At 38.6% G+C, this 15,690-nt stretch overlaps 1 protein-coding gene across 3 annotated transcripts in view; it reads right to left on the bottom strand.

The window, feature by feature from the left end:
- The window catches only part of kcnip3b (Kv channel interacting protein 3b, calsenilin), a 122,574-nt gene that overhangs the window by 10,346 nt on the left and 96,538 nt on the right, over positions 1-15,690 (bottom strand). For all 3 annotated transcript variants that reach the window (XM_061898670.1, XM_061898677.1, XM_061898686.1), the window contains one exon: positions 3,590-3,714. In XM_061898670.1, the coding sequence (XP_061754654.1) occupies positions 3,590-3,714 (125 nt within the window). The remainder of the gene's footprint in view (positions 1-3,589; positions 3,715-15,690) is intronic.

Genomic DNA, 15,690 nt, shown 5'->3' with positions numbered 1-15,690 from the left:
AAAGAGAATGTTGGAGGAAAAAAGTGGCAGTATTACATTGAAAAGGTTGTAATAGTAAAACATTATTTTATTATGGGAAAAGGCAAGAGACATAACACAGAAAAAAACATATCCGAATAGTACAGGAAAAGTTATAATATTACAGAAATGATGTGTCATACCGAGTTCATAAACTGAAGTGTTGTAAGAAAATAATGCCTTAAGACTTAAAAATCTCAACAAAAAAACAGACAGAAAAAAGTCAGTATAACAATAAAGTTTAAATATTATTTAAAAAAATAACTAAAATAAAGCCAGAACATTACCAGAAAAAGTAAACCCAAATACAAGAAAAAGCTTGTCTGGAAAAAATATGAACCATTGTTACCAAAAAATGGTCATAAAAAAACATTATAAGGAAAGTGATAACATCAAAAAAAAAAAGTGATAATTCCAGAACATACAACACAAATACATGAGACAAACAGAAATGTCCAAGACAAAGAAAATGTTGGAGGAAAAAAGTGGCAGTATTACATGAAAAAGGTTGTAATGGTAAAACATTATTTTATTATGGGAAAAGACAAGACACATAAGACAGAAAAAAAAATATCTGAATAGTACAGGAAAAGTTATAATATTACACAAATGATGTGTTATACAGAGTTCATAAACTGAAGTGTTATAAGAAAATAGTGCCTTAAGACTTAAAAATCTCAACAAAAAAACAGACAGAAAAAAGTCAGTATAACAATAAAGTTGTAATATTATGAAAAAAAACAACTAAAATAAAGTCAGAACATTACCAGAAAAAGTAAACCCAAATACAAGAAAAAGCTTGCTTGGAAAAAATGAGAACCATTGTTACCAAAAAATTGTCCTAAAAAAACATTACAAGGAAGTGAAGTGAATTATATTTATATAGCGCTTTTTTCTCTAGTGACTCAAAGCGCTTTACATAGTGAAACCCAATATCTAATTTTTACATTTAAACCAGTGTGGGTGGCACTGGGAGCAGTTGGGTAAAGTGTCTTGCCCAAGGACACAACGGCAGTGACTAGAATGGCGGAAGGAGAGCGATAACATAAAAAAAATGTGATAATTCCAGAACATACAACACAAATACATGAGACAAACAGACATGTCCAAGACAAAGAGAATGCTGGAGGAAAAAAGTGGCAGTATTACATTGAAAAGGTTGTAATAGTAAAACATTATTTTATTATGGGAAAAGGCAAGACACATATGACAGAAAAAAAAACATCTGAATAGTACAGGAAAAGTTATAACATTACACAAATGATGTGTTATACCGAGTTCATAAACTGAAGTGTTATAAGAAAATAGTGCCTTAAGACTTAAAAATCTCAACAAAAAAACGGACAGAAAAAAGTCAGTATAACAATAAAGTTTTAATATTATGGAAAAAAAATAATAAAATAAAGTCAGAACATTGCCAGAAAAAGTAAACCCAAATACAAGAAAAAGCTTGCCTGGAAAAAATAAGAACCATTGTTACCAAAAAATGGTCATAAAAACACATTACAAGGAAAGTGATAACTTAAAAAAAAAAGTGATAATTCCAGAACATACAACACAAATACATGAGACAAACAGAAATGTCCAAGACAAAGAGAATGTTGGAGGAAAAAAGTGGCAGTATTACATGAAAAAGGTTGTAATGGTAAAACATTATTTTATTATGGGAAAAGGCAAGACACATAAAACAGAAAAAAAAAAATATCTGAATAGTACAGGAAAAGTTATAACATTACACAAATGATGTGTCATACCGAGTTCATGAACTGAAGTGTTATAAGAAAATAGTGCCTTAAGACTTAAAAATCTCAACAAAAAAAACAGACAGAAAAAAGTCTGTATAACAATAAAGTTGTAATATTATGGGAAAAAAAACTAAAATAAAGTCAGAACATTACCAGAAAAAGTAAACCCAAATACAAGAAAAAGCTTGTCTGGAAAAAATGAGAACCATTGTTACCAAAAAATTGTCATAAAAAAACATTACAAGGAAGTGAAGTGAATTATATTTATATAGCGCTTTTTTCTCTAGTGACTCAAAGCGCTTTACATAGTGAAACCCAATATCTAATTTTTACATTTAAACCAGTGTGGGTGGCACTGGGAGCAGGTGGGTAAAGTGTCTTGCCCAAGGACACAACGGCAGTGACTAGAATGGCGGAAGGAGAGCGATAACATAAAAAAAAATGTGATGATTCCAGAACATACAACACAAATACATGAGACAAACAGACATGTCCAAGACAAAGAGAATGTTGGAGGAAAAAAGTGGCAGTATTACATGAAAAAGGTTGTAATGGTAAAACATTATTTTATTATGGGAAAAGGCAAGAGACATAAGACAGAAAAAAAAAATCTGAATAGTACAGGAAAAGTTATAATATTACACAAATGATGTGTCATACCGAGTTCATAAACTGAAGTGTTATAAGAAAATAGTGCCTCAAGACTTAAAAATCTCAACAAAAAAACAGACAGAAAAAAGTCTGTATAACAATAAAGTTTAAATATTTAAAAAAATAACTAAAATAAAGCCAGAACATTACCAGAAAAAGTAAACCCAAATACAAGAAAAAGCTTGTCTGGAAAAAATATGAACCATTGTTACCAAAAAATTGTCATAAATAAAACATTACAAGGAAAGTGACAACATCAAAAAAAAAAGTGATAATTCCAGAACATACAACACAAATACATGAGACAAACAGAAATGTCCAAGACAAAGAGAATGTTGGAGGAAAAAAGTGGCAGTATTACATGAAAAAGGTTGTAATGGTAAAACATTATTTTATCATGGGAAAAGGCAAGAGACATAAGACAGAAGAAAAAAAATATCTGAATAGTACAGGAAAAGTTATAACATTACACAAATGATGTGTTATACCGAGTTCATAAACTGAAGTGTTATAAGAAAATAGTGCCTTAAGACTTAAAAATCTCAACAAAAAACAGACAGAAAAAAGTCAGTATAAGAATAAAGTTTAAATATTATTTAAAAAAATAACTAAAATAAAGCCAGAACATTACCAGAAAAAATAAACCCAAATACAAGAAAAAGCTTGTCTGGAAAAAATGAGAACCATTGTTACCAAAAAATTGTCATAAAAAAACATTACAAGGAAGTGAAGTGAATTATATTTATATAGCGCTTTTTTCTCTAGTGACTCAAAGCGCTTTACATGGTGAAACCCAATATCTAATTTTTACATTTAAACCAGTGTGGGTGGCACTGGGAGCAGGTGGGTAAAGTGTCTTGCCCAAGGACACAACGGCAGTGACTAGAATGGCGGAAGGAGAGCGATAACATAAAAAAAAATGTGATGATTCCAGAACATACAACACAAATACATGAGACAAACAGACATGTCCAAGACAAAGAGAATGTTGGAGGAAAAAAGTGGCAGCATTACATGAAAAAGGTTGTAATAGTAAAACATTATTTTATCATGGGAAAAAGGGGAAGAGAGAGAGAAGAATGTCACATAACACGTGGTCTTTGGAAGAAAATCCCAAAAATATCCAAGTATAATATCCAATTGACTGTATTATTTCAAGGAAGTTGCAAACATACATTCTTAAAGCCTCTGTAGAGAGACTGAAGCTCCTTCCTGGTGAACTTGGTCTGAGCCTGCAGCTGGTCCAGGCCTTCGGGCTGGTGACGCACTATGGACAGCTCCAGATCACTGTCGCTGCTGTCTGTGGGACAGAGAGAGAGAGAAAGAGAGAGAGAATAGAGAGAGTGATGCACGGATGGACAGATGAGGATAGAAGCAGGGGGACATGGGGCGTGGGGTCCAGAGGTTGAGTGCATGGGGGTGGGGGTGGTTCGGGGATCCCACAGTTAAGAAAAGAGGAAGCAGGTAGAGAGAAATAGCCAAAAAGTTCACAAGCAACAGGCATAGAGAGGTACTTTCTTTATGGCGGAATTGTGCTCGATTGATTTTGGTTGCCAGTTCACACACGCTAAGAGAAAGCACTGCAAGGCGGAAATAAATAAAAGCTTATTCATTCAAAATAAAAACAAAAAGGCAGGGGCAAGTTTAGGTGGGCTTCCAACCGTCTACGTACTCACCATCTTTAGACAGAGAACAGAGGAGGAGGTGCAGACACCAGAATGGAGTGAAAGAGAGTAGTAGTATGGAGAGTGATAGTAAGAGGAAGAAACAAAAGAAAGAAATAGAGTCAGATCACACACTCAAGATGTTTCTAGAACGGACGGGAGTAGGCTGTGATGACCTAACACTTATGAAGCCTTCTTATTTACACATTTGGGTCTTCTCCAGATTTAAACATACATCTGCCATCCATCCATCCATCCATTTTCTACCGCTTGTCCCTTTCAGGGTCGCGGGAGGTGCTGTAGCCCAGTGGTCCCCAACCACCGGGCCGCGGCCTGGTGGTTGGGGACCACTGGGTACCCGGTACCCGAATCGGTACCGGGCCGCAGAAGGATTTTTTATTCATTTTTATTTAAAAAATAAAAATAAAAAAAATTATTAAATCAACATAAAAAACACAATATACATTTACAATTAGTGCACCAACCACAACAACCTCCCCTTTTCATGACAAAAAAAAAAAAAAAAAGGATCCCCCCCCCTCCCTGGGCCGCGGGACAAATTATTTAACGTTGACCGGTCCGCGGATACAAAAAGGTTGGGGACCACTGCTGTATCCTATCTCAGCTGCATTCAGGCGGAAGGTGGACGTACACCCTGGACAACTCGCCACCTCATCGCAGGATACATCTGCCAAAGAAACTGCATTGCCTAATACTGGGAGATGTTTCCATCCATTTCCATCCATTTCCTACCGCTTATTCCCTTTTGGAGTCGCGGGGGGCGCTGGCGCCCATCTCAGCTACAATCGGGCGGAAGGCGGGGTACACCCTGGACAAGTCGCCACCTCATCGCAGGGCCAACACAGATAGACAGACAACATTCACACTCACATTCACACACTAGGGCCAATTCAGTGTTGCCAATCAACCTATCCCCAGGTGCATGTCTTTGGAAGTGGGAGGAAGCCAGAGTACCCGGAGGGACCCCACGCATTCACGGGGAGAACATGCAAACTCCACACAGAAAGATCCCGAGCCTGGATTTTTTAACCCAGGACTGCAGCAACTTCGTATTGTGAGGCAGACACACTAACCCCTCTGCCACCGTGAAGCCCTGGGAAGTGTTTCTAATTTTGAAAATGGGTCAAATGAATGGGGAGGAGACCCTGCCCCAAGTGGAGGAGTTCAAGTACCTAGGAGTCTTGTTCACGAGTGAGGGAAGAGTGGATAGTGAGATCGACAGGCGGATCGGTGTGGCGTCTTCAGTAATGCGGACGTTGTATCGATCCGTTGTGGTGAAGAAGGAGCTGAGCCGGAAGGCAAAGCTCTCAATTTACCGGTTGATCTACGTTCCCATCCTTACCTATGGTCATGAGCTTTGGGTCATGACCGAAAGGATAAGATCACCGTTACAAGCGGCCGAAATGAGTTTCCTACGCCGGGTGGCGGGGCTCTCCCTTAGAGATCTCCCGTCCAAAGGCAAAACCTAGTAACTAAATTTTGATCAAAACTGAGCTGAGAATAATTTTGGAGTTCCTAGGTGATATGCTTTACATTAGTGTATGCGATATTGTAACTTGTTCTGTAAGTAAGCTGTTACGCGCATGGCAGGACCTAGCAACTACCACATAACCGCGTAGATACAATAGAAAAACCTAGTATCTCAAGCGACCAATCAGAGCTTTTTTGTCAGTGCCTTATTGTCTTTAATGAGACATTTGCACGAATGGGGGCTGACGGTCAACCTGATTATGTAATATTATGGCACGAGGGGATATTTGGAAGATTGGCCCAGGACGTTGCAAGCACCTTCATTAAATGTATTGTTCTCGATTCTTCCCCTTGCATACTCTTTTGGGCAGATAACTGTGGAGGTCAAAATAAAAACTGGACGCTGTACACGGCTCTTGCCCAATGTGCAAACGCAGAATGGGGCCCACCCGAGATTGTGATAAAATATCTGGAGAAAGGGCACACGTTCACGAGAGCAGATTCAATCCATGGCTCAATCGGCAAGAAAATGAAAGCTCAAGAAAACATCTATACGTTTGATGACTTTGTAGATCTTTGTAAGACAGCATCAAGATAGATTGGTTTTCCTTTGTTTTCTCAAAATCAGCTAGAAGTGAGTTACTAGGTTTTGCCTTTGGACGGGAGAGATAGGCTGAAAAGCTCTGCCATCTGGGAGGAACTCAAAGTAAAGCCGCTGCTCCTCCACATCGAGAGGAGCCAGATGAGGTGGCTCGGGCATCTGGTCAGGATGCCACCCGAACGCCTCACGAGGGAGGTGTTTAGGGCACGTCCAACCGGTAGGACGCCACGGGGAAGACCCAGGACACGTTGGGAAGACTATGTCTCCCGGCTGGCCTGGGAACGCCTCGGGATCCCCCGGGAAGAGCTAGACGAAGTGGCTGGGGAGAGGGAAGTCTGGGCTTCCCTGCTTAGGCTGCTGCCCCCGCGACCTGACCTCGGATAAGCGGAAGATGATGGATGGATGGATGGTTGGATGGGTCGGTCAAATGAGCAGCGCGGTTGGGGGCGCGGTTAAGAGGGGAGGAATATATAGATAAAATTCACCAAGTCAAGTATTTCATATATATATATATTTAAGAAATACTTGGCTTTCAGTGAATTCTAGCTGTATATATATATATATATATATATATATATATACATATATATATATATATATATATATATGTATATATATATATATATATATATATATATACATATATATGTGTATAAAAAAATAAGAGAAATACTTGAATTTCAGTGTTCATTTATTTACACATATACACACACACACATAACACTCATCTACTCATTTTTGTGCTAAGGGTAAACTTGTCCATCTTTGTTCTATTCTCTGTCACTATTTTTCTAACGATGCTGAACACACTCTCTGATGAATGCGTTCATCAGATGCACTAAAGTCTGGCATCTTCCATCTCTCTCTAACATGGCCCAGAACCGGTCAATCTTTGCTTCCTGAGGAAGATCTTCACTGCCAAGCAATTGGTAGTCCACTACTTCTTCCCGGAGGCTATCCAGGTCCAATCGCAGCTGCGGTTTGGAATTTACAAGCGTATTTCTTCATCTTACTCGTCGTCGGCGTCGCCATGACTGTATCTTCCTCGTTCTTCTGCACTCTCTAAAAGCCGTATATGTTATTGTCACATATGCATGTACAGTAGATGGCTGTATTGTCCTGTTTATGAGTGTCACAACATTGCTGCTTACGGCAGACGAAAACGTGATTGCTGTTGTTGTGTGTTTTTACCGCGCTGGGAGGACGTTAATGAAACTGCCTAACAATAAACCCACATAAGAAACCAATAACTCGCCATCAATCATTCTACAGTTATAACATCATTGGGCAGGCTCGCTGTTTATATTGTGGGAAAGCGGACGTGAAAACAGGCTGTCGACACGTCACTCAGGTCCGCACGGAGCTGGAGGATGCTTGGCCTCCAGCTCCGCCTGAATTTCGGGAGGAAATTTGTCCCGGGAGGTTTTCGGTAGAGGCGCTAAATTTCGGGAGTCTCACGGAAAATCCGGGAGGGTTGGCAAGTATGGTTGCAGGTCCCAAACTCTGGACCAATCTCCCTCTCCATGTGAGACAGGCCCCTTCTTTGCCTACTTTTAAGACCCTTCTTAAAACCCATTTTTATTCACTGGATTTTAACCCAGCATGAGACTTTAAACTGTTTTGAACTTTTTAAAATGTTTTTTAACTTATTTACTGCTTTTTATCTAACAAATTGTTCTTAGGATGATTTGTATTTGCTTTTTCAATATGTATTTTACTTCTGTTTTAAATGTTATTTTTTTAGTCTGTTTTATGCCTCTATTTCTTTGTGGTATACAGCCCTTTGTTCTTCAACTGTGGTTGTTTTTTAAAAGGGCTTTACAAATAAAGTTGGCATGGTATAATTGGTAAAATATTCAGGGCGGTCTTATTCAGGTCAAAGCAGTATTTCAGAGACATTATTTGTTAATACTTTGTCAAGCCAATCAGTAATAACTTTCCTATAATAGTTCCTATCCGAGAAAAACTGTCAGGAAAGCCATGAGGAGTCAAAATTTTTCTTTCCGTCACTCACACAAACAAACCAGAAATCTGGAGGGATAAAACATGGGACACAAGCGAGAAGTTTGGGCAAGTTAGCAAACAACAGAGGAGGTATGATGGCAATTTTAGGAAAATGCTGATCAATAAAGCAGAGTACAGCAATAAAACATGTTTAATGAAATATGATTTTACTGATATTGATTTTTTGTCAAATAAATGTTAACTTTTTCAATCAAAGTCAAAGTTAAAAGTCAATACATACATACATATGTATATATAGATATATATATATATACATATATATATATATATATATATATGTATATATATATATATATGTGTATGTATATATCTGTAAATATATATATATATATATATATATACTTACAGATATATACATACACACATATAGGCGCCAGCGCCCCCCGCGACCCCGGAAGGGAATAAGCGGTAGAAAATGGATGGATGGATATATATATATATATATATACTTACAGATATATCCATACACACATATATATATATATATATATATATATATATATATATATATATATATATATACTGTATATACATAGTGAAAGAAAGAAAAAATATACATATATATCTACAAACCCCGTTTCCATTTGAGTTGGAAAATTGTGTTAGATGTAAATATAAATGGAATACAATGATTTGCAAATTATTTTCAACAAATATTCAGTTGAATATGTTACAAAGACAACATATTTGATGTTCAGCATCTGTGAAGGTATGGGGGTGCATTAGTGTGAAGGCACCATTAATGTTGAAAGGTACATAAAGGTTTTGGATCAACATATGCTGCCATCTAAGCGCCGTCTTTTTCATGGACGCCCCTGCTTATTTCAGCAAGACAATGCCAAGCCACATTCAGCACGTGTTACAACAGCGTGGCTTTGTAAAAAAAGAGTGCTGGTACTTTCCTGGCCCGCCTGCAGTCCAGACCTGTCTCCCATCGAAAATGTGTGGCGCATTATGAAGCGTGAAATACGACAGCGGAGACCCCGGACTGTTGAACGACTGAAGCTCTACATAAAACAATAATGGGAAAGAATTCCACTTTCAAAGCTTCAACAATTAGTTTCCTCAGTTCCCAAACGTTTATTGAGTTTTGTGAAAAGAAAAAGTTATGAAACACAATGGTGAACATGCCCTTTCCCAACTACTTTGGCACATGTTGCAGCCATGAAATTCTAAGGTAATTATTATTTGCAAAAAAAATAATAAAGTTTATGAGTTTAAACATCAAATATATTGTCTTTGTAGTGCATTCAAATGAATATGGGTTGAAAAGGATTTGCAAATCATTGTATTCCGTTTATATTTACATCTAACACAATTTCCCAACTCATGGAACCAAGGTTTGTATATATATATATATATATCCATATATATATATATATATCTATATCTATATATATATATATATGTATATATAGATATAGATATATGTATATATATATATATATATGTATATAGATATATATCTATGTATATATATACATATGTATATATATAGATATATATCTATATATATAGATATATATATATATATATATATATATATATATATATATATATATATATATATATATATATATATATGTTGCGATCCACTGTGCTGATTGCTGCTGTTATTCGATCTTTCATGTCATCGGGGTCTTCCTGGACTCTTTCACAAGCAGCCAGTGTCTTTAAACTGTTTAACCCACCATCGAACGCTCTCACGATGGGGTGGATTAATGCCAAATTCTGTTCTAAAAGCACGCTGCACCGTGACGATGGCATTAGTTTTCGCAAACTTAAGCACACAAAACACCTTCTGTTCAGGAGTCGCCATTTTGAGGGTAAATAAACACGTGGTCTACACACAATTGAGCGGCGCCGATAGGATTACACAACCACAACGGTGAATTTGTAACACAATAAAACTTGAATAACTCCTATATCAAATGACCATTGATTCAGTCTATTACAGTGCTCTAAAACTGAATAAATGCGTAATGATTTCTGTGTATTCTTTTTGAATCACTCAATGAATCACTGTATATATATATATATATATATATATATATATATATATATATATACACACGTTAGGTCAGGGAACAGGCTTGTAGGGATGAAATAGCCTCTGTGTTTTTTCCTGACCTACCGTATATTCCGCTTTACCCCGGTATCGAGAAATGTATAACGGATAAACCACAGAAAACCTTGACTATAGGGAACACATATTCACCATTAATTAGTTGCTTATTAACATGCAAATTAGTAACATATTGGCTCTTAATTAGTCATCATTATGTACTTATTAATGCCTTATTCTGCATGGCCTATTATACAACCAGTAATCCATTGACTAAGAGTGTTGCCTCAATAACCTCCGAATTATTATTTATTAGTAACCCTAACCCTTTAATGTTCCCCTAGTGTCCAAATAACTGCCTTTGGGGAAGTGTTTGTCGATCAAGGGTGTTGCCCAAAGGCAACACCCTAAGAATAATATTCAACAAGAACAACATTAAATTGAGCTACAGCTGTATGAATAAAATACAACAAATCATTTCAAACCACAACAAAGCAATTGCAAAAGGACTGCCTACCCCCAGACTAAACGACTCTGAAACCCATAAGGAATGTAACTGTCGCAAGAAACCTGATTGCCCTCTCAACGGATGGTGCTTACAGACATCAGTCGTTTACCAAGCAAAGGTAACACGCAAGGACATTAACACATCCGACACGTACGTAGGATTAACCGAAGGAGCGTTCAAAACAAGATGGAATAATCACAACGCCTCCTTTAGGAACCAGACTTTGCGGAATTCTACAGAACTTAGCAAACACATTTGGAACCTCAAAGACAATAATGTTGAATATTCAATAACATGGCAAATTCTTCCATCCAGCACACCTTACAACAGTGGTAATAAAAGACGCAACCTATGCTTAAAAGAGAAACTGTTTATTATATATCATCCAGATCTGTCATCCCTCAACAAGCGCAGTGAAATCATTTCAACATGCCGCCACAGACGGAAACACCTCCCAGGTAACACATGAGCCAATCACCACGCCCCTACGCCTGCCTGTACCCACCCACTCTGTGCCCTATATATAAACCATTGTATGTGAATGCTTCCATTAAAATCTCCTGATGATTGAGGGAACCCCTCATGAAACAGTTCTGTAGAGATGAAGTAGTCTTGTGATTTTTCCCACACCTACATATTGCACTCTACCACGGTATCGAGCACTATTCTCTGGATAATCCAACCAAGACATATATATATATATATATATATATATATATATATATATATATATATATATATATATATATATATATATATATATGGTAACACAGGCTCATGGGTACAAATGGCCGAAATTAGTTTCCTCTGCCGGGTGGCGGGGCTCTCCCTTAGAGATAGGGTGAGAAACTCTGCCATCCGGGGGGAGCTCAAAGTAGAGCCGCTGCTCCTCCACATCGAGAGGAGCCAGTTAAGGTGGTTCGGATATGGTCAGGATGCCACCCGAATGCCTCCCTAGGGCATGTCCAACCAGTAGGAGGCCACGGGGAAGACCCAGGACACGTTGAGAAGACTATGTCTCCTGGCTGGCCTGGGAACGCCTCAGGATCCCCCGGGAAGAGTTGGACGAAGTGGCTGGGGAGAGGGAAGTCTGGGCTTCCCTGCTTAGGCTGCTGCCCCCGCGACCCGACCTCCGATAAGCGGAAGAAGATGGATGGATATATATATATATATATATATATATATATGTATATATATATATATATTTATATTTATATATATATGTACATACTGTATATATTAAAAGTACACATTTTTAATATTTGAGTCAATGTAATTTTAGTTTTGTGTAATAACTAAATCCCATTTCAGAGACACTACAAAGATATGTCTTTTATACAATCAGGCAAAAGCACCGTACTTTGTAAGCCAATTGCAGCATTTTATAACATACATTAAGTGACAGTCATTTTTAATTAAGTAAACTATAGGCAAAACAAAAGAAAGTATTGCGGAAATGTCAATAAATTCCCAACCGAACATAGTGATCCTGCACCTCACCGGTCTCGGTGATGTCGATGAGGCCCAGCAGGTGCATGAGTTTGAGGAACATGATGACCAAACACACAATTCCAACCGTCTGGAGGCCCTCCGTCTCCCAGCGCACGCTCATCGTAGTTGTGCCCTCGTCTTCCTCGGCCGGGTCGTTCTGATATTACCTCCTCATCGTTACTTGCTTTGGTTCTCCATCCAGTCACTCCACTCGTCGCTCTCTTTCTGTCACACTTTTTCCCTGACTGCGTCTCTTTTTAGCTCTGCCATTTTAATTGACTGTCCCTTTTTCTTCAGAGCTGATGGATCTCGGGAGAGCATTTTTTTCACGCTAACACAGGGAGTGATAATCTCACTCCCTTTGTTAAGGTCCAAATATTTACTTATGACGGAAGAAAAAAGCTTAACTGAATCTATACCCAATTAGTTAGAAACTTAAGCCAATGCTATATCACCGTCATCAAAAACAGTCTGTTTTTAGTCAAAGGTCAACATGTCCCCTCTATCCTATTTTCCCAGGCAGCTCTGGCGGTGACCCACATTCTAATTGCTTCACTGTCTCCTCTGGGACGTGCTTACGGGGACTCGAGTAGAGTCCTGACATGCTCTTCTAGTGTAATGAAAAAGGAAGTGGGCTCACTCTCTTTTACCATGAATTGATTAACGTGGACCCGACTTAAACAAGTTGAAAAACTTATTCGGGTGTCACCATTTAGTGGTCAATTGTACGGAATATGTGCTGTACTGTGCAATCTAGAAATAAAAGTTTCAATCAATCAATCTCATCCTGGGGTTCTGTTACATTTGATAGAAAAACTTAGCTCATTGTCTGACAAAAACTTGGCACTCTGCTGTACTCTAGTGGAAACCACTTGAAATAGCAGAATAGAAAGACTTGCACCTTTGAAGGAAATATGAATACAGTAATCCCTCTTTTTTTCGCTGTTGATTGCTTCCAGACGTGACCCTGATTAATGAATTTTCGCAAAGTAGGACTCATTAATTACAAATAGAATAGTTTAATAGCAAAAGCATTAAAAAAATAAAAATACACTTTTAAACTAGAGAGCCCTGTAGACATGAAATAACAGCCTCTAGTCACCTTATGGCCTAGTGCTTGGGTGTCAAACTCTAGCCTGTGGCCCAAATTTGGCCCGCTGTGTAATTTCATTTGGCCCTTGATGTGACGTCTCGGTGGCATTGTGGTGACGAGTTGTTCTCTCGTGAGTGCAGCGAAGATGGAACACAGCGTAAGGTAAGAATAAGAATTGATTTATATAATAAAACAAACTAAGAACAAAAACACTTGCACAAAGGCACTAACCAAAAACCAACAGAACTAGCTTGGGAGCTAGAAAGAACAAAGGGAGCTAGCGTGGAAGCTAGGGACATAAACAAACAAAATAGCATAGAAGCTAACAAGTATACAAAAATAGATTTACCACAATGTTGGAAGAGCGGCGTCAGCTGTTGTGTGTAGCAAGCAAGAGTCCAAGACTGAATGTCAAACAGAGGCGGGCATATATCAAAGCAGAGACAGGTGACACTAAATGGGTAACTATGACAACGGAAACAAAACCAGGAAGTGCCACAAAGAACTGAGGAAGACAAATACGAGACAGAACCAAAACCAGAATATGCCATGATCCAAGACGTGGATCATGACACTTGAGGCAATATCAATTTAACATTCGAGCTGGCCCGCCGGTATTATACACCCCCCCCGCTGTAACACCGCAAATTCTCATACTTGCCAACCCTCCCCATTTTCCCGGGAGACTCCCGAAGTTCAGTGCCCCTCCTGAAAATCTCCCGAGCCATCCATTTTCCCCGATTTCCACCCGGACAACAATATTGGGGGCAGGCCTTAAAGGCACTGCCTTTAGCGTCCACCACAACCTGTCGTCCACGTCCGCTTTTCCTCCATACAAACAGCGTGCCGGCCCAGTCACATAATATATGCGGTTTTTACACACAGACACAAGTAAATGCAAGGCATAATTGGTCAACAGCCGAGGGTGGCCGTATAAACAACTTCAACACTGTTACAAATATACACCCCACTGTGAACCCACACCAAACAAGAATGACAAACACATTTCAGGAGAACATCCGAAACACAAGATAAACACAACAGAACAAATAACCATAATCCCTTGCAGCACTAACTCTTCCGGGTCGCAATTATATACACCCCCCCACCCCCAACCCCGCCCACCTCAACCCCCCCATGTACTTTCTCTTGCCACTTCAAGGCTTGAATGTTTGATTCATTCTTTATTATTTTATTTTCAAATGTATTATTAGCCTGTTGGAAAAGTTTATTTTGATAATTACCTCAGAAGGCTGCAAATACAAAAGAGGCATTGAATGTTTAGTTCAATTTTATTTGATATGCCATTGATATTTTTATTATTATTATTATTATTATTATTATTATTATTGGAAACTTGATTTTGCATGTCACTTTAAAGTTATATAAGCCTTGATTGTTCAATATTCAATGCAAAACTTGTTTGGGTCCCTATTAAAAGGTTCATTTGTTCAACCTTGGCCCGCGACTTTGTTCAGTTTTAAATTTTGGCCCAGTCTGTATTTGAGTTTGACACCCCTGGCCTAGTGGTTGGAGCAGGGATAGGGAACCTATGGCCCTAGAGCCAGATGTGGCTCTTTTGATGACTGCATCCGGCTCTCTGATAAATCTGAGCTGACGTTGCTTAACACGATAAGTAATGAATAATTCCACTTGTAATCACAGTGTTAAAAATAATGTTCAAAGTATAAAACATTCTCCTGCATTTTTAATCCATCCATCCATTTTCTACAGCACCTGTTCAAGAAGTTGCGTTAATGGTAAGAAGTTATTTATTTATTATTGGTTAGTGTAAGGCTTGCCCTCCTGGGGGTTCTTCAGACCCCCAAGCACCGACATGAGAGCCTGTTTCAGGGTTACAATATTGTTTCATTTTTCAATAAGTCTCTCAGTTGCTTTCCAGCAATAGTATTTCCAGCCCCAACCCAGTCTCTCCTCCTGGCTGCTGCTTATAACAGAGCGACAGGTGATTAGATAACAAGGCCCTGGTGGGCCATCTACGCACCTGTCGCTGCAGGCCCGCAGGCCACGCCCCCTCCACAGTTAGCTTCAGAATAACAATGTTATTACAAAGAATAAGAGACGTATTATACTCTAGGAATGTTGGTCTTACTTAAAAATGTACGTGTTTAGTTGTGTTCAGTGTTAAAAAAAATATTATATGGCTCTTGCGGAAATATATTTTAAAATATTTGGCTTTTTGGCTCTCTCAGCCAAAAAGGTTCCCGACCCCTGGGTTAGAGTGTCTGCCCTGAGATCGGTAGGTCGTGAGTTCAAACCCCGGCCGAGTCATACCAAAGACTATAACAACGGGACCCATTACCTCCCTGCTTGGCAC

The sequence above is a fragment of the Nerophis ophidion genome, linkage group LG01 (genome assembly GCF_033978795.1).
Source record: "Nerophis ophidion isolate RoL-2023_Sa linkage group LG01, RoL_Noph_v1.0, whole genome shotgun sequence".
Classification (NCBI taxonomy): Eukaryota; Metazoa; Chordata; class Actinopteri; order Syngnathiformes; family Syngnathidae; genus Nerophis; species Nerophis ophidion.
This window is presented reverse-complemented; position numbering and strand designations above follow the sequence as displayed.